General features: G+C 39.5%; 1 protein-coding gene across 1 annotated transcript in view; it reads left to right on the top strand.

Moving 5' to 3' along the window:
- Window positions 1-19,514, top strand: part of MRC1 (mannose receptor C-type 1) — a 105,131-nt gene that overhangs the window by 12,686 nt on the left and 72,931 nt on the right. The window contains exons 2-5 of the mRNA XM_003930644.4: window positions 1,815-2,216; window positions 6,628-6,801; window positions 12,860-13,024; window positions 19,178-19,291. Of these exons, the coding sequence (XP_003930693.1) occupies window positions 1,815-2,216; window positions 6,628-6,801; window positions 12,860-13,024; window positions 19,178-19,291 (855 nt within the window). The remainder of the gene's footprint in view (window positions 1-1,814; window positions 2,217-6,627; window positions 6,802-12,859; window positions 13,025-19,177; window positions 19,292-19,514) is intronic.

Here is a 19,514-nt window from a genome sequence, read left to right as displayed (position 1 = left end):
AATCTCAGACATCTGTACTGCTACCAGATCATTTGGAAAGAACAAGGTGAGTACATGGAATTGAGGAAAACTTCACAAGATGAGTTGAATTTATGTTTATGTCATGAAATTAAAGCACTCAGTTACTTTCATTTCTATATTCTTTACAAATAAAAAAGAGAAAAATTTAAATGAATTCAATTTTGATTTAAAGGAAAAAAAAAACATGCTTACCAGATCCTTTTTCCTCTTTTGCAAGAGGAAGTTCCGTTTTGCCAGCTAGCAGCTATGTGCTGTTAAGTATAAATCATCTTTACATATTTACTTAAATCACCAGTTCCAAATTACAAATATAAAAAGTGTTATTTTTAAAGTTATACTCATAAAATATTATCTCCAATGATATAAAACTTACACTTATTTATTCTTTATTGCAAACTTCACTATTAAACTTTTAAACATATTTTGGTATTGTTATACAAAGTTTAGATTAAGTATGCCAAAGAGATAAAGTTAACATAATATGATGAATACTCATTTATCTCTGGGTGCATCTCTAAGATACCTATTGTTGGAAGACCAAACAAAATAAAACAAAAACACTTGTCAAGTTGACCCGACCTGGGCTAACTAGAAAGCATTTAGTTCAAAAATTGGCGGGACATAAAATGATGGTAATATTATCTAAAGTAAAAATATTCTTCAAATTAAGAAAATAACCCCCTAGTGTTATTTATAATGAGAATATATATAGATTTCACCTCTGTATCTCAAAGGGTGTTGAGATGTATCACACTTCAAAATCCTATTCTAGTCCTGGCGAGGTGGCTCTCACTTGTGATCCTAGCTCTTTGAGAGGCCGAAGTGGAAGGATTGCTTGAAGCTAGAAATTCGAGACCAGCCGAGGCAGCACAGTGAGGCTCTGTCTCTATGAAAAATAAAAAATTAGTTGAATCTGGTGGTGCAAGCCTGTAGACCCAGCTACTTGGGAGGCTGAGGCAGGAGGATCGCTTGAGCCCAGAAGTTAGAAGCTGCAGTGAACCATGATTGCACCAGTACACTCCAGCCTGAGCAACAGAGTGAGATCTTGTCCCTTGAAAACGACAAACAGGCTGGGCGCGGTGGCTTGCGCCTGTAATTCCAGCACTTTGGGAGGCTGAGGTGGGCGGATCACAAGGTCAAGAGATCGAGACCATCCTTGCCAACTCTGTGAAACCCCATCTCTACTAAAAATACAAAAATTAGTTGGGCTTGGTGGCATGCGCCTGTAGCCCTAGCTACTCCGGAGGCTGAGGCAGGAGAATCGCTTGAACCTGGGAGGTGGAGGTTGCAGTGAGCTGAGATTACACCGCTGCACTCCAGCCTGGTGACAGAGCGAAACTCTGTTTCAAAAACAAAGAAACAAACACCTTTTCTAGGACATACATGCATTTAATTTTACAGTTTATTGTGTTCATATTACCCAAATGTTCTTTTCTCAGTTGATATTATTCCCTTCCGTTATCTGCCTTGTATGTTCACTCCTGGACAATCCTTGGGTATGTACAGTGGACCTTTTCATGAGACTCTTCATAGTGAACAAGGACATTTTGAGGACCTCCAGCTGAGGGCTGGCACCTTAGCAGGCCCTCAGTCCACGTTCTCCCTCCAGCTTCAGTGATCCTCAAGGAAAACTGGCCCAGGGACAGCCATTGTGACCTTTTCTCCTGTAATCCTAAGTCTTGAGGGAAATGGAAGAGTTGGAAACTTTTGACCTGAAGTATTGTCCTCGTTACATAAATCCACGTAACCATGCTTGATTCTCCTTCCTTTCCTGCTTCTTTCTTTTTAAACAGACACCAGGCAGTTTTTAATCTATAATGAAGATCACAGGCGCTGTGTGGAAGCAATAAGTCCCAGTGCAGTCCAAACTGCGGCTTGCAACCAGGATGCTGAATCACAGAAATTCCGATGGGTGTCTGAGTCTCAGATTATGAGTGTTGCATTTAAATTATGCCTGGGAGTGCCATCCAAAACGGACTGGGTTCCTGTCACTCTCTATGCCTGCGACGCAAAAAGTGAATTTCAGAAGTGGGAGTGCAAAAATGACACACTTTTGGGGATCAAAGGAGAAGATTTATTTTTTAACTATGGCAATAGACAGGAAAAGAACGTTATGCTCTACAAGGGATCAGGTTTATGGAGCAGGTGGAAGATCTTTGGAACCGCAGACAATTTGTGCTCTAGAGGTTATGAAGGTAAGATGCTTGGAATTTTTACCTTTGTGTTGAAATTTTCTCATCTTCTTGGTTGGAACCTAATTCAAGAACATAGACATGTGCTTGTTTGGTGTGTACTAGAAATATCGATTGACCGCATTCTTTGTGTTTTCAACTATTCTGTAGAACTGTTCTGAGAACATGCCGGTGAATAAATGTGGTAAAAGGTCCTGACTGACACTTCAGCTATTTTCATAAATGGGAAGGCATTATTATTATTATTTTTTTTTGAGATGGAGTCTTGCTCTGTCACCTAGGCTGCAGTGCAGTAGCATGACCTCAACTCACTGCAGCCTCTGCCTCCCAGGTTCCAGCAATTCTCCTGCCTCAGCCTCCTGGGTGGCTGGGATTACAGGTGCACGCCACTATGCCTGGCTAATTTTTGTACTTTTAGTAGAGATGGAGTTTCACCATGTTGGCCAGGCTGGCCTCGAACTCCTGACCTCAAAAGATCCTCCCATCTTGGCCTCTCAAAGTGCTGCGATTACAGGCATGAGCCACGGTGCCCAGGTGGGAAGGCTTTCTTTTAACTTTCTCTGAGGTTTTATTTTTTAACTATGGGCTACATTTTTCAGAAAATAATTTTCATTGTAATCTTTGACCCAAAGCCTCCTATTTAACATTATAAAATTGTAGTGCCAAATAAATTTAGCCAAAGATTTCTTTTCCTTTAAATTATCCCTGGAAAAATGATCCATAGAACATTCTTTCCCAATTCAGATTGCCTAAAATTAAATCTTGGCAGATCCTTTGACAACATGGGATTCTAAATGTTTTTGATTTATTTTGCCCAGTTATGGGTATTTAGAGATTGTAATAATCCAAAGATTATAAAATCTGAGGAATTAGTTTGTAAATTAATATGTGGTCTGTTTAGGTAACCGTCAGAGAAGGTGATACCACTAATGCAATGGGAGGAATCTTCTTATAGGTAGTTGACTTCTTGATCTCTTGAAGGTTAAATAAAATCAGAATATTTAGTTCTGCCGGGCCTGGTGGCTCAAGCCTGTAATCCCAGCACTTTGGGAGGCCGAGGCAGGCGGATCACAAGGTCAAGAGATCAAGACCATCCTGGTCAACATGGTGAAATCCCGTCTCTACTAAAAATACAAAAAATTAGCTGGGCATGGTGGCGCATGCCTGTAATCTCAGCTACTCAGGAGGCTGAGGCAGGAGAATTGCCTGAACCCAGGGGGCGGAGGTTGTGGTGAGCTGAGATCGCGCCATTGCACTCCAGCCTGGGTACAAGAGCGAAACTCCGTCTCACAAAAAAAAAAAAAAAAAAAAAAAAAAAAAAAGAATATTTAGTTCTTTCTTATATCGACCAAATTTAATTATCTGGTGGCTGCACAGAAAACAAGACAAAATACAATGCAACTTGAAGCCTTTTTACAAAGGCTGGTCTCTTGAGTCAGATGATGTTATAATCACATTTTAGGTTTGGATACTTGGTTATTGTGAAGTGTTATCTAGAACAACCTCAAGGTCAGAGAAAGAGCCTGCTTTTGGGGACGAGAGATAACCTGTTTCCAAAATTGCTATGTTACTGGGCTACTAAGATTGGCTGAAACTAGCTTATCTCAGCTAAGACTGAGCATAGCAATTTAGTTCTTTGTAAGGAGATAATTTGTGAGCTTTCTATTTTCCATCTATATACAGAAGAGGGGAGAGTAGGGAGAGAGAAGGGCTCAGAAATAAGTTATTTTGAAGCATTTTTCAAACATAATATAGGTTTAGAAGTGGTATGGGAGGCAATCTAAGTGAACACAAAAAAACCTATCAGGAGAAACTCAGCAGAAAATTACAAGGAAGGATAAGTGTGGAGTAAACTTGACTGAGTCAGATTCCACAGATGGGACAGTTGTGCTAATTGAGGTTTTATTTTTTAACTATGGGTTACATTTTTCAGAAAATAATTTTCATTGTGGACTTTGACCCAGTACCTCCTATTTAACATTATAAAGTTGTAGTGATAAATACATTCACCTAAATATTTTTTTCCTTTAAGTTATCCCTGGAAAGATGATCCAAGAACATTCTTTCCCAATTTGGATTGCCTAAAATTCAGTCTCGGCAGAACCCTTGACAACATGGGATTCTAAATGTTTCTGATTGAAGAGTTTCGCTTGAGGAAGATTGATGCTAAAAAGTCAAATTTCTATTTTATTTTAAAATACATTATTATACTTGCTTCACCCTCTACCATTTCTGTTTCCCCACTGACTTTGAGACAATATGCATAGCGTTTGGGCTAGTAGTTCTCAAACTTTAATATGCTTAAGAATCACTTGGAGAGTTTGTTAAAAATATAGATCCTGAGCTCCTCCTTCTACTAGATTCTGAATATACAGATTGAGGAAAAGCCCAGAAATCTATTCAAGGATTTCCACGAAGACCTGGGTGATTCTGTGGCATAGAATCCATTGAGTAGATGTTGCATACTCTCCAATGATCTCCCAGCACTTAAGATAATCCGGCCAGAGGTTCTAGCTCCTCAGAGTGACCATGAGATTGGAAAGACACATTAGAACTGAAGGCAGCGTCCAGGGGATATATTGTAGGGTCTCTTCATCTCTGATGAGCACTTGGGGGAAGGGTGGAATGGTGAAACTGTTTGAGAAACAGGAATTATTTTAGAAGAATGGAATGAGAATTGTAGACTTAGATGGATTGGATGGTTGGAAGTTCAGACTGCAAGAAGAAGAGGGAACTGACTGCGATTACATGACGTGTCAGCGAGGTAGTTGGGGTTCTTTTGGTCTCATCAGTGTTGGGTGTATAGAATGGCTCAGTCATTATTAGATAGAGTTAGTTAATCAAGCTGGCAGGTGTGGTGGCTCATGCCTATAATCCCAGCACTTTGGGAGGCTAAGGTGAGAGGACTGCTTGATTTCAGGAGTTCAAGACCAGGTTGGGCAACATAGTGAGGCCTAAACAAAATTTAAAAATAAGCTTGGCACTGTGGTGTACCTGTAGCCCAGATACTCAGGAGGCTGAGGTAGGAGGGTTACTTGAGCCCAGGTAATTGAGGCTAGAGTAAGCCATAATTGCACCACCTACTGTAGTCTGTGTGACAGAGTGAGATCCTGTCTCAAAAATAAAATAAGTAAATAAACCTATATCTCATTGGGATCCATAAATCCCAACACTGAAAATTTATTGTCTAATGATGAACAGTGCAACTAACCCCAAGGTGGTCTTAACTGGTTTCCTTTGTACGAAGAAATAGTTATTCTTGTGACTAAGAATGGCACAATTATTCCTGAATACAGCGTGTTCCTTATAAAATACATGATTCAGAGACCATTCCCATAACTTAGTGGAACTAAAGCTAGAATAGCATTTTAAAGTTATTAAAAATTACATTAATTACAGGCATGAGCTGCTGCACCCAGCTAAGAACTTTTTCAAGTCATAGAATCTACAAAACATGATAAAGAATTCCTACCTAGGATAAATTCTGAATATCAATTGGTGGCAAGAGGTCAAAGGCTTTAATGTAAAAGGTTGTTATTTCTACAAAGATGGAGACTTGAACCATACTCCACAATGTAGCTATGTTTGGTTCTTAGTGGAGAGATGAGCTTCTTTAACCTTTTTCTTGGCTTAAGCCAAGCCATAATTAACAATGATTCTATATTTGTTTCAATTAACATTTCTAGCTGAACTCAGAGCTTCCCACTTAATCTGTTGGCCTTCACTTGTTGAAAAGAAAAACCTCGATACAGTTTTGAGTGGTTTCTTTTGATGATGTAGATTAGAGAACAGTGCCAAAATGTCTATCCTTCCTTACGGTCATTGTTGAGGTACTCATAGAAAGCTGACTTGACGAGAAGTGGTTGGAGGGGATTTAAGTATTGACTGTGTGTTTGAGCTCTACAGCTTTAAGTTTATTTTTAATCTAGAGATTCTATAGTTCCATGATTCCAATCAAGAGAAAGAACAACCTCTTTGTTTCAGAGGAAATGCAGAAGTTAAAGGTGGTGTCAATAGAGGAAGGAGGAAAAGACAGTGGAAAATAAAGTGGTACTGAGTTGTTAGTACCACTTAAACCAGTACCGTTTCACTTTTCACTGTTATCAGTACCACTTTGAATTGTACCATTGGAACATTTCCAAATGGTACAACTTAACAAATGAGTTCCATTTGAAAATGTTCCAAAACAGAGTCGAAATGCAGTGGTACTAAGAGTTACTTGCTAAGTACAGACTGCTGTGTGCACCGAGCAAAAGGCTAGGGTAGTAGGAGAGGGGGAAAAAATAACCAAAAAGAAAAAAAAAAAATCTCTTTGTGGATGCACCAAGCAATTCCTCCAGTAGGCTTCTTACTGGAAAGTCAATGTTCAGAAATGTCCCTCACATTCTGAGTTCAAGTCACTATGTTTCTCCAGCCATGTATACGCTACGGGGCAACGCCAATGGAGCAACGTGCGCATTTCCGTTCAAGTTTGAAAACAAGTGGTACGCAGATTGCACGAGTGCTGGGCGGTCAGATGGATGGCTCTGGTGTGGAACCACTACTGACTATGACACAGACAAGCTGTATGGATATTGTCCATTGAAATGTAAGTACTGTTCATGACCAAGAACAGTTGGGCGTGTTTAGTCTGATAATGCAGTGAAAGACCTTGAATTTATCTAGATCATTCTTCCCCAAAGTTATTTCACATTTATGACCTCATTGTACCTACGATAGCCCTTTACAGAGGTCGTTGTCTCCATTTTTCAATGGAGAAAATAAATGATCTACATTAGCTGAAGACTAAAATACAGAGCTTGGACTTTCTACCCTGGGCTTTGTATGTGTATTTTGATCTTGCCAGCAAGACTAGGCTCACTGCTACTATCTCAGCATTCCTTGAGATCATGCTAAGAGGATTAGACTGCATTCCCATGGTGCCAATGTTCCTTCCATTAAATGACCTCTTTATTTTTTTTAAATTAATTAATTAATTTAGTTTTTGAGACTGTGTCTCACTTTGTTGCCAGGCGGGAGCACAGTGGCACTATCTCAGCTCACTGCCACCTCCAATTCCTGGGTTCAGGTGATTCTCCTGCTTCAGCCTGTTGAGTACCTGGGACTACAGGAATGTGCCACCACACCTGACTGTTTTTTGTATTTTTAGTAGAGACCTGGTTTCACCATGTTGGCCAGAATGGTCTCAATCTCCTGACCTTGTGATCCACCTGCCTCAGCCTCCCAAAGTGCTGGGATTACAGGCGTGAGCCACCATGCCTGGTCAACCTCTTTATTTTTACCAACTATCGGTTATTCAGGGAAAGTTATCCTGTATACAATATAATATATACTTAACACTGGAGGTAGGTAGGCCTGCTATTATTTCTTCCTCTCTGAAATGCCTTATCTTTATGAAACCATTGATCAAAAACAGAATTAAAAGGAAGCTACAAGCATGTGGTTTGATGGAGCAAGACGTGAACGTCCTGAGTTTCGTGTCAATATTATGAAAAGCGTTCTTTACAGTGAAAATGATAGTCATGATACTCTTCTTAAGTTTACATTGAAGAGTGCCATTTAGTTTCACACAGCTAGAAATCAGTGGAAATGGGTAATTTATATGTTTGAAAGTTTCTTAAAATGAAAATTCAAGTTTTATTGCAAGAATACAAAATAAGTAGTAGTACGTTATCTTAGTGGGAAAGCAGCAGAACAGGTGAATTCTTGGTGTTCTTCCTCGCTTAAAAATCTGGAAGCAAACAGTAAAGCAAATTTTAGGTTGGGTGGCATCAGGTTGGGAGACAGTGCTGGGGTGAGGAAAGAGAAAAAGGAAGCGTTCCTCTTTGCTTCACATTCCCCATCACCAGACACCCTCTTCCTATGCTTGTTCCACCCTTCCCAACCTCTCACCTGCTCCTTTAGATCAGATCAGAGCAGCTCTTGTTTTCTGGATCACCTAGAACTCTTTCTCCTGCTGCCCTGCAAAGGGACTGGGTGGAGCAAAGAGCACCTGATACCGTCTGGGATGATTGTGAAACCGCCTGAGTCACAATAGAATCACAACTCAACTTTCCAGACCACAAATCCACACGTAATCACACTATTTCAAGCATTATTGTAAAACAGAATAACTAACAAAAATATCTGAGTTTGACAAATGAAAGCCAGAATTCTAAGAATTGTCCTTATTTATCTCTCTGGATTTATAATCCCTAATCATCCCACGAAAAGTAAATTTAATTTCTGAGCCCCATATACTATTGTAATTGTCTTCGGAGTGCAGTCTCTATTCTGAATGAATACTCACAAAACTCACAGCTTTTCTGTGCATAGCAACACTGCCCTCTTAATCTTAACTAAGGTAGTTCTGTTTGCCTCTTTTATGTCAATCTTTAGAAAGACATTTGATTTGTATTCAAGGTTTATAGATATTGATTTTTTGTATTAGAAATATTTTTTTCTGAAACATATTGAGCAATTTTTTCTAAGATAAAGCAATACTTGATTGTCAAGTGATTGAAAGTCTTTCTGTTTTACTTAATAGAAATGATATTTTCTTAATCTGTTTCATGGAGTTTCTTAAGGGTATATATTTCAGGGGTCCAACTATAGCATCCTCCACATAAGTGAAATTGACAAAGGAGTTAGATAAATGTGTGATTTCATGAATGAAATGTGGAGAACAAATGTAAGTTACTAATCACAAAGAAAACTCAACCTTGGAGATCCTTGGATGTGTGTTGGAGACGCATCCTGAGTTTGTTCAGTGGAATAATTTTTTTAGTCTTATTACTTGTATTTTATGCCTTCACTGTCAAATTATGTAATTTTTCCTGTTAACTGTAAAATAATTGTAGAAAATAATTGTTTGATTTCAATGTGTGTTAAAATTTTAAAGCACATTTTACACATTTAATGTCTTTCTTAAACAGCTTTATAGTCTTCCAATCTGTTTAATTTTGTGTTCCTTTCAAAAGAGCATGCTGTTTTATTTTATTTATTTATTTGTTCTTGAGACAGGTTTTCACTTACTTGCCCAGACTGGAGTGCATTGGCGTGATAACGGCTCACTGCAATCTCCACCTCCCAGGCTCCAAGTGACTCTCCTGCCTCAGCCTCCCTAGTAGCTGGGATTACAGGAATGTGCCACCATGCCCACCTAATTTTTATATTTTTAGTAGAGATGGAGTTTCACCATGTTGTCCAGGCTGGTATCGAACTCCTGACCTCAAATGATCCACCCACCTCAGCCTCCCAAAGTGCTGGAATTACAGGTGTGAGCCGCCATGCCCAGCTGGACATTTTATTTTATATCAGCCTTAAAACTGGCAAGTTTTGTACAGGAGGATGAGGGACCAGTTATTGACCTTAATAGATGCTCTTCTTGTCTGTTGCATTGTTTATTGTAATCCTTTCCTTCCCTGTAGATATTTATTTTCAAGTATCATGAGAACAGAAAAAGGAAAAGTCCTGGTTGTCTCAATTCTCTGTAGCAACTTTAGCTTCTAACATCAGGTGTGTTGGTTTACTGTAGGAATTTGAATTCTTTGGGGAGATGGTATGCAATCAGCAAACCCATACATTCATTGAGAAGTATGTTTAAATCCTTAGTTTAAAATCTACTTTCTTTAAGTGAAAGGTCAATTGTATTTCCTTCTTATGTCATTTGTGTCACTTTCCTCCATTCCCATGTAAAGAAAATTACCCCCCTTTTATACCATATATATGGAAGAAAATGTGAGATATAACATTATATATACTAGAAAATATATACTATATATATAATATAGATAAAATATATATTTATTATATATTATATATTATATATAATCTATATTTAATATATATGTATATATATATATATATATATATATTTTTTTTTTTTTTTGAGACAGAGTTTTGCTCTGTTTCCCAGGCTGGAGTGCAGTGGGACGAATGTTGGGTCACTGCAACCTCTGCCTGCCTAGTTCAAGAGATTCTCCTGCCTCAGCCTCCTGAATAGCTGGGATTACAGGTACGCATCACCATGTCTGGCTAATTTTTTGGTGTGTTTTTAGTAGAGACGGGGTTTCACCATGTTGGTCCATGTAGGTTAGGCTGGTCTTGAACTCCTGACCTCATAATCCCCCCACCTTGGCCTCCAGTAGTGCTGGGATTACAGGGGTGAGCCACCGCATCTGGCATTTTCTACTATATTATAAACGAAACTGTCCTCCACATTTCTAAAACAAGTCATTTAAAACATCTCTATCTTCACATAAACCCCAAATTAGTCTCATTCGAATGGTCTTGCTGACATAAACATGAAACCAGCAAGACCTCAGATCATTATAATTTAAATTTAGTATTGCTGATTTGAATTTATTTTTATATAAACATATAATGATTTTGTAGTTAAAACATCTTAAAAATTTCTACGTTGTTGCCTGAATCAAAGTTTGGTATGTTTTCCTCCTCTTCAATATGTCATGGGACCACAAGTTTCATATCATGGTGTGTGGTTTGCATTTGACAAAAAGATCTGTGATCACTTCCTCATCAGATACAAATTGCAATTAGATACAGAGACAACAGCGTAGGCTATGTGCTTGGTAGAAAATTGCCTAATTTCTTAGCAAATTGAGTATTTCTCAGAAAATGTTCAGAGAAGTTATATGATACTTCCTTTTATCCTAGCAAATAAATGAAAAGATTATTACTTCACATGGCTTGTAAGTAGGATTTTATATTATTAAAAATAAAAAAGAGGCTGGCCAGGCACAGTGGCTCACGCCTGTAATTCCGGCACTTTAGGAAGCCAAGGTGGGTAGATCACTTGAGGTTGAGAGTTTGAGACCAGACTGACTAACATGGAGAAACCCCATCTCTACTAAAAATACAAAATCATTCAGGCATGGTGGCGCATGCCTGTAATCCCAGCTACTTGGGAGGCTGAGGCAGGAGAATCCCTTGAACCCGGGAGAAGTAGGTTGCGGTGAGTTGAGATGGTGTCATTGCACTCCAGCCTGGGCAACAAGATCAAAACTCCGTTTCAAAAAAAAGAAGAAAAGAAAAAGAAATATTATTCGTTACATGAAGCATGCAAAAATATTTCATTTGTGTACTAGCTTCTCAAACCTCTTAAATGTGAAATGTTATCAATAATATTTATCTATATATTATTGGCCATTTATAGAGTACATCCAGGTTTATGGAATTTTTAGGGATCATAAAATAGCAAAGAAAGAAATTCGCTTGTGATTTTTTTACTCTGAGGAATGCAAAGGTTACAAGCAGCATTTGAAGTTAAGTGTCCAGTGAGTGGTAAGACCTCAGGTGCAAGCTCAGGCCACTTTGTCTGCAGGAGTTTGTGAACTTCCCTGCTGACACCTTATGTTTCCAGAAAGGCCAGACTAGAATGTACAGGCAAAGGCAAAATATCTACTTGCTGAGAAGATGCATTTTTATTTTCTATGCTTCCCCTGCCTTATTTTTGTAGATCAAGGAGGTTGGGCTGGTATCTCTGTTCTTTTTTAAAATTTAAAATGAAAATTTAAATTTTTATATATTTAGGGAGTATACATGCAAATGTCTTGTATTCATATATTACATCATGGCCAAGTCTGGGCTTTTAGTGTACCTGTCACCCGACTGTGAACGTTGTACCCAATAGAGAATTTTTTAGTCCTCATCCTCCTCCCACCCTCCCACCTTCTGTAGTATCCAGAGTCTACTGTCTTTATATTTGTCTCACTTCACAACTCAACAGATCTCAAAAGGGAGATGATGCCTGCCTGCCTTTCTTTAGGCACATGGAAGAGACTGGATGTAGTTGATTCTTTGAAAGCTCATCCCCCACCTCTTACTTCATTTCAGGAGAAAAGAAAATCTCAAAGCCATCTTAAAAACAAGTAAAACAGGCCGGGCACCATGGCTCACGTCTGTAATCGCAGCACTTTGGGAAGCCAAGGCAGGGAGATTATGAGGTCAGGAGTTCAAGACCAGCCTGGCCAGTATGGTGATGCCCCATCTCTATTAAAGATACAGAAATTAGCTGGATGCGGTGGTGGGTGCCTATAGTCCCAGCTACTCAGGAGGCCGAGGCAGGAGAATTACTTGAACCCGGGAGGCAGAGGTTGCAGTGAGCCGAGATTGCACCATTGCACTCCAGCCTGGCAACAGGACAAGATTTTGTCTCAAAAACAACAAAAACAAAAAACCAAACAAAACAACAACAACAAAAAACAAGTAAAACAGTCTGGACATGGTCGCTCACATCTGTAATCTCAGCACTTTGGGAAGCTGAGGCAGGAGAATGACTTGAGAACAGGAGTTTTAGACTAGCCTGGGCAATATAGAGAGACCTCATTTCTGCAAAACTTAAAAAAAATTAGCCAGGCATGGTGGCATATGCCTGTAGTCCCAGCTACTTGGGAAACTGAGGTGGGAAGATTGCTTAACCCCAAGAGCTGGAGGGTACAGTGAGCCAAAATCACAGCACTGCACTCCAGCGTGGGCAACAGAGCGAGACCCTGTATCAAAAAGAAGAAAAAGTAAAAGTGGAAAAAAAGGAAAGAAAGACACTGCTTCAGGCAAAAATGCCCTTAGGCTGGTTTAAACAATGCTATTCACTGAAAGTGCTTTCTATGCATAATGTACCAAATTCCATCTGATTTCTTTCACAGTTGAGGGCAGTGAAAGCCTATGGAATAAAGACCCACTGACCAGCATTTCCTACCAGATAAACTCCCAATCTGCTTTAACGTGGCACCAGGCGAGGAAAAGCTGCCAGCAACAGAGCGCCGAGCTCCTGAGCATCACAGAGATACATGAGCAAACATACCTCACAGGTAATCTGAAAAGAAACGTTGTAAAATCACGACTGCTTTATTTTTATATAAATTGACTTAGACGTCAACAGCTCAAGTGTTTATTGACAGAAGCAGTTCTTAAGCACTTTATGCAGATGATATGACAAATCTGTACTCTGAAAATGACACCAGGGATGGCAAATAGCTCTCATCTCCTGAGCCAACTCTTGGTTCTAACAGTCTGTAGAGCCAGTGCCGAGAAAAATTCTGGGATCACAGGAAAAGATGCCACAATCATGGACACAAGGCAATGGAATGGTGCTGGTCAATTATCCATCATTCAGGTCTCACCTGAAGCCACGGGTTTTCCTTTAGCATCCCAGAGGTCAAAAATGATCAATGGAAACACTGCTACCACCGGCAGGGACAAGTCGGGGGCTACTCTGATACCCCGGAGTTATTTTTGCCTCCTGTCTCTTGAACTCCCAGGCTCTACTGGTTTTCAAGTTTTATTCATACCCTTTCCACAATGTATTTGTTTTTTAAACATCTGTTCTTATCTGATTGTGAAGATAAAAGAGCTGAAGTTTGCTTGAAAAGACAGTATCTGTTTTAGCTTCTAAAATAGACACTTGGGGAAACAGAGAGATTAGGACCAGAAATTAGTTGTGGGAGCAAAAACATCCCGATTTGCTGTCTCCAAAATCTCCTCCCTCCAGTTTCTCTGGACATGGTACTAGATTAATAGTAATATATCTCTGCTCCTATGACTTCTCACTTCCCATAAAATAATTAACAAAGTACATTTCGCCTGGCATTCAAGGCTGCCATCTGTCCAACATCTGTACTGTTCATGGTCTCGCATTTTGCGGTCCCAACAAAAGAGAAGTCTTGGGTTCCTTGTTTTTCCTCATCCATTGTCACCTTCACACCTTTTCCAATGTTGTTTTGCCTGGAATTCTCACAGTTGTATACAGCTGAAATGCAAGTCGATGTCCATCTGCATTTCTCTTATTTGCTTATTACCACTTTTATTAATGTAATACTTACATATATGTCCTTCTTCCTTGGCAACACTATAAATACATTAATTTGTTATTATTTATTTACTCATTCATTCATTCATTTACAAGATATCTGGTGCCCATGTGCCAGGCTTTGTGCTAGATCCTGGGGACATCCAAGCTGACCCTGTCTTGTCCACATACAGCTTAAAGTCCAATGGGAAAAAACGGATGTAAACAAGAAAACAGGCCGATGAATTGGTACCAATTACAGGAAGTCCTGCATCGAAAGCAAACTGAAGGCCGTGTGGAGATTGCATTGGAGGGGCGAATAGTTGAAAATGGGGAATGTCTTGTGAATATCTATGCCCCCTCTTCCCTCAAGGAGATTCACACAGAGCCTTCCAAGAAAGAGTCTTGCTGAACGTTTGCTGACTGACAAATGAACATGAAGCAAAATAAAGATACTTAGAAATCCAGCCTCCTGTTTGGAAAACTAGACAGTTCATGGCCAGAAGACAGTAAATACAGTGGTTCTTCTATGTCAGGTGGCTTATTCATCACCTTGGAACTCTGTTAAAGTGAGGATACCTGGGACGAGACGCCAAAGATTCTAGATCAGTAGGTGTGACACAAGGCTCAGGAATCTGCCTTTTATCAAACTCCCAGGCGATTCTGAGGCAAATGGTTGAGAGACCACATCTGACAAAACACCGTGTTAGTGCCTGCTGTGTCCAGGTGCTGACACCAGGCAGCAGAGCAGAGGGGCTAAGAGCAAAGATTCTGGAGCCAGACTGTGTAGGTCCCGGCTCTGTGAAACTGGGGGAGCTTGTAGGGATTTCCCGAGGCCCCTGTGCCTTGGTGACCTCGTCTGTTAAAGGAGCTAATGTGTGTGAACCAATACAAGGGCAAGAGCACACTCCCCACCTGACTCATTTCTTAGCACCTCCCTTTTTCCAGCTGTTTTCAGATGACACCCATCACCAACCATCACACATCTCTCCTATAAGTTATTATTAAGGAGGCTGAGGATAGAAACGTAATGTGGTGTCACTGCGTGCATTCATAAACTTGGAGATAGGATTCTTCCTCAGTCTGTTCAATTACTCTGTTTTGCATTGGCCTTTGGGACCCTTCTAACAGTGGAACACAAAGCATTGGAGTGATTCATGTTGACAACCATGCACAAAAATAAGGAGGAAGAGGAGGAAGTACAGAATAGACAAACATAAATGTATGTAGATGATTAAGGAATAGAAAAGATGATTTGAGGCAGTTCTGTGGTTATCTGCACAGACTTGGAGGCATAAGAGACAATATATCAGAGGTGGTCTGGGTGCAGTGGCTCATGCCTGTAATCCCAGCACTTGAGGCTGAGGTGAGTGTATCACCGAGGTCAGGAGTTTGAGACCAGCCTGGCCAACGTGGTGAAATCCCGTCTACTAAAAACTCAAAAAAATTAGGTGGGCATGGTGGCAGGCACCTGTAATCCCAGCTACTTGGGAGGCTGAGGCAGAATTGCTTGAACCTGGGAGGTAGAGGTTATAGTGAGCTGAGATTGTGCCATTGCACTCCAGCCTGGGCAACAAGAGCAAAACTCATCTCAAGGGGAAAAAAAAAAGAAAAAAAAAAGAATAGAAAAATGTATCAGAGGTGAAGTGGTTTCACTTGGTGTGTTTTTGGTTTTTGTGTGTGAATTTGTTTGTGGGGTGTGTTATCTTGACTTTTCAGATCTTCACTTGGTTTCTGGCCTCTAGGAAGCCTAGGGACAGGTTACTCTGTACTCTCTCCACCAGCACAGAAGGAGCGAGTGATCTGAGTGGATAGCAGCTTCGCCCAAGCACAGACTCATTTTCTGGTCCTCGGACTCTGCTATCAGACTCGGGCTGCAGGATATGCTTTCCTAATCAGCCAGGGCTATTCTTGTGTCCATCAGGACCGCAAACAAGCCCCAGGAGATTCAGAGGCTAAGTTCACCTCAGATCCTTACTTGAATCTTATCCAAGCCTCCGGAATTTCAGTCAGCAAATTTTCACTGGCCTCTGGATAAGAATGGCATCTCTAATGAGATTTGTAGTACTTCCTGCCTTTCTTTAAGTCAAAAATATCGGGCATTAGGACAAGAAAGTCTCACAGGGAATTTAAAAAACAGGGGAAAGAAATCCCTTCCCCACTGTTAATTTGAAAGAAAGGGATGACACTCGGTGTTGATTGAGATATATTGGGTAAGAATCTAGAAAACAACGGTGTGAATGTGTGATTGTGATCCACTCTGTTTTGGAAAATATGCCATTAAAATGAAAAAACAGCCTATAAAATATTTGACTTTAAAAATAAGTTTTATGTGAAGGTTTTGAAAAGTCAGTATCTTTTTGTGTGTGTGTGTGAGACAGTCTCACTCTGTCACCCAGGCTGGAGTGCTGTGGCACCAGGGCTCAAGTGATTCTTGTGCCTCAGCCTCCTGAGTAGCTGGGACTACAGGCACGCGCCACTACAACCAGCTAATGTTTTGCATTTTAGTAGAGACAGGGTTTCACCATGTTGTCCAGGGTGGTCTCGAACTCTGGAGTTCAGGTGATCTGCCCACCTCAGCCTCCCAGAGTGCTGGGATTACAGGGGTGAGCCACCGTGACCAGCTAGAGTCAGTATCATTAAAAAAAAAAAAAAAATGTAGAACCTGGTTTGATGACTCTGTATTAAATTACCTGCCAATTACTGAAGAACTACCATGTGCTAGATTCTGGGCTTTTGTTCTAAAGCCCACAGCAACCTCCTGAATGAATATTATCAGCCCCACTGTGGAGATGAGATAATAGACTAGGAGGGAGTAGTTAGGAAACTTGCTTAATGCCTCCTGTTCAGAAAATAGTTGATCTGGAATTCATCCCTGTCTTCCATCTCACCCTGCTTGTGTCTCATGCACAGAATGCCCAGGGATCTGCTAGTTCCCAACATACCGATGAGAACCTTTAATTTTGTCAACATTTTCTGGCTCCAGTAAATGTATTGCAGACAGATTTCATACTATCTGCCAGGTGAAATGTTTCTGCCCAGCAACAGATCTGCACACCAATCACAGCTGTTTTATCATCTTCCCTTCTGTTTCTACCCTGAAAAATGCTGGGACATTCTATGGAGTCTTTGAGTCCTGAATCAGATTTATGACTCCATATGAACAGGATGAGGATTTACAGAACCGAAATAAGATATAGGAAGTGAAATTTGGCTTGTTTCCCTGATTTTTTTTTTTTCAACCAATTTCCTTTGGCACTGCCTGGAAAACACAGTAGACCTCAATACAAAAAGAAAAAAATACCAGTGTAATATTGGACATTCGTATATCTTCTATCACATCTGAGTTCAAAAGTTGGTTTATAACCATGTCAGACAATACATGCAGAAAAGTTACACCTTGGGCATGTGAGGCTGGGCGCAGTGGCTCACACCTATAATTAATCCCTGTGCTTTGGGAGGTGGAGGTGGCAGGATTGTTTGAGGTCAGGAGTTTGAAACCAGCCTGAGCACTATAGCAAGACCCCAACTGTCCAAAAAAATTTCTGGCTTGAGTTATTATCTGGAAACAAACAACAAAAAAAATTAGCACGTGGAATTGTTGCTTTGTGCAGAAATACTAAAATATTTTGGTGTGCTCTCTTATACAATTACAAAAGCAGATTAGGGAAAAATATTTACGGACGACACTCATCTGCTTTAAGAGATATATTCTGACCCACAGTTTGAATTTTGTTTCTAAATTGCAACTTCTGCCAACCCTATTACCAATTCATATTGTCAATATGAAGCTATTGATGATAGCAATAAAAATGGTAATAACTGTAGTAACTTATGTTTATTGGACACGTACCGTATGTCAGGCCTTGTTTTAAAATGTATTAATTAATAATTCTACAGGACAAGTTTAGAAGTACTTAGAACTGGTAAAGAATGTCACAAAGATAAATAATTCCCTTAAAGAGCTATTATCATTTCTCAGCATGCCAAACACAGTAATTTAGTTATGCAATCTCTGACAAAATCTACTTTAATTCTTCTTTAATCAGCAAATTATTTATAATTTTTAAAACTTAAATACATTATTTTCTTAACTAAGTTTTTTTTTTTTTTTTAAATCCAAGAGTAATTGGTTTTGGGAATAGCTAGCATTAAAATGCTAATTTTAGGAGCATACTCTGTAGAATACATCTCTTCAAGCATAGAGATAATTATTCAAGTTTGTACTACTTTAAAGAATTTGTGAAAATTCTTTTAAAGAGTATTTTTTTAAAGATTGCTGAGTATAGCCGTGTGCTACATGTAATCCTAGTTACTCAGGAGACTGAGGTGGGAGGATCACTTGGGCCCAGGAGTTTGGGAGCAACCTGGGCACCATGTGAGATTGCATCTCTAAAAAATAAAAATAAATTAAGAAAAAGTTTTTAAAAGCCAAAGGATAGTTTTCATTTTAATTAATTGCTTTTAATCGATTAAAATAACAGCACAGAGAATTCTCATCTATGATTTTAAAAAAGATAGGGGTGATGATAGGTTAGAGTGTTTCCACCTGGAGAGCTGAGGTCCCATTGTTTTTGCTTTTATTACTTCCATATCAGTCCTAGTACAGAATGTGAAACATTGTAATTTTGGTTTCTTAACTGCCTACGCAAAGCATTCTTGGTGTTAGCATATGAATTTAGTCATTCGTATTTAATCATTTTAAGGAAGAAGAGAAATTGACTTTGAAAAATCATAAAATCAAATTCTTAGCATCAGTTTTGAAATATGCAGTAGAGGTAATATCTAGTCATATTCACGCAGGAAAACTTTACACTATCTTGAGAAAGTAGATAATAGTCAAGATGATGGGGTTTGAAGCCTCATTAGATCTGGCTTGGAACCTTAAAAATCTTACCAGATCTCTGGTTTTTGGTGATTTCAGAAAACAACAACAACAACAACAACAAAAACAGATAATCTATGTGCTCCCTGCCTCAGTTTCCCCACCTGTCAATGAAGGTAATAATTTTACTTGCCTTAGATTGTTAGGAGACTCAAAGGAGATATATGGTAGCCATGATTAATGTTACTTCCTTCAGTTACATTTTGATTCAAGCACTTAATTCTGAATTTAATTTCAACTGTTCTCTGAATGCCAATTTTTTGTTTGTTTTGCTTTTTTAAAAAAATATAGGATTAACGAGTTCCTTGACCTCAGGACTCTGGATTGGACTTAACAGTCTGAGTTTCAATAGTGGCTGGCAGTGGAGTGACCGCAGTCCATTCCGATATTTGAACTGGTTACCAGGTAGGGTTAAACCTGTTTGTGTTGAATTAATCCAAATTTAAGTCATTGAGATGCCATGAAGAACTTTATTATCTCACCTGTTGATTTCAAAGAGAGGAATAGGGAGACTTCATCAAATACAGTTCTTTTCACCTTGCTTTGAAATCTACCAGCTAGATTTCCATATACTAAACTATAAGATTATACCAGGGCCGGGCGTGGTGGCTCACGCCTGTAATCCCAG

This window comes from Saimiri boliviensis, chromosome 8, assembly GCF_048565385.1.
Source record: "Saimiri boliviensis isolate mSaiBol1 chromosome 8, mSaiBol1.pri, whole genome shotgun sequence".
NCBI lineage: Eukaryota > Metazoa > Chordata > Mammalia > Primates > Cebidae > Saimiri > Saimiri boliviensis.
Note: the sequence above shows the minus strand (reverse complement) of the source record. Positions and strands in the feature narration are given on the sequence as shown.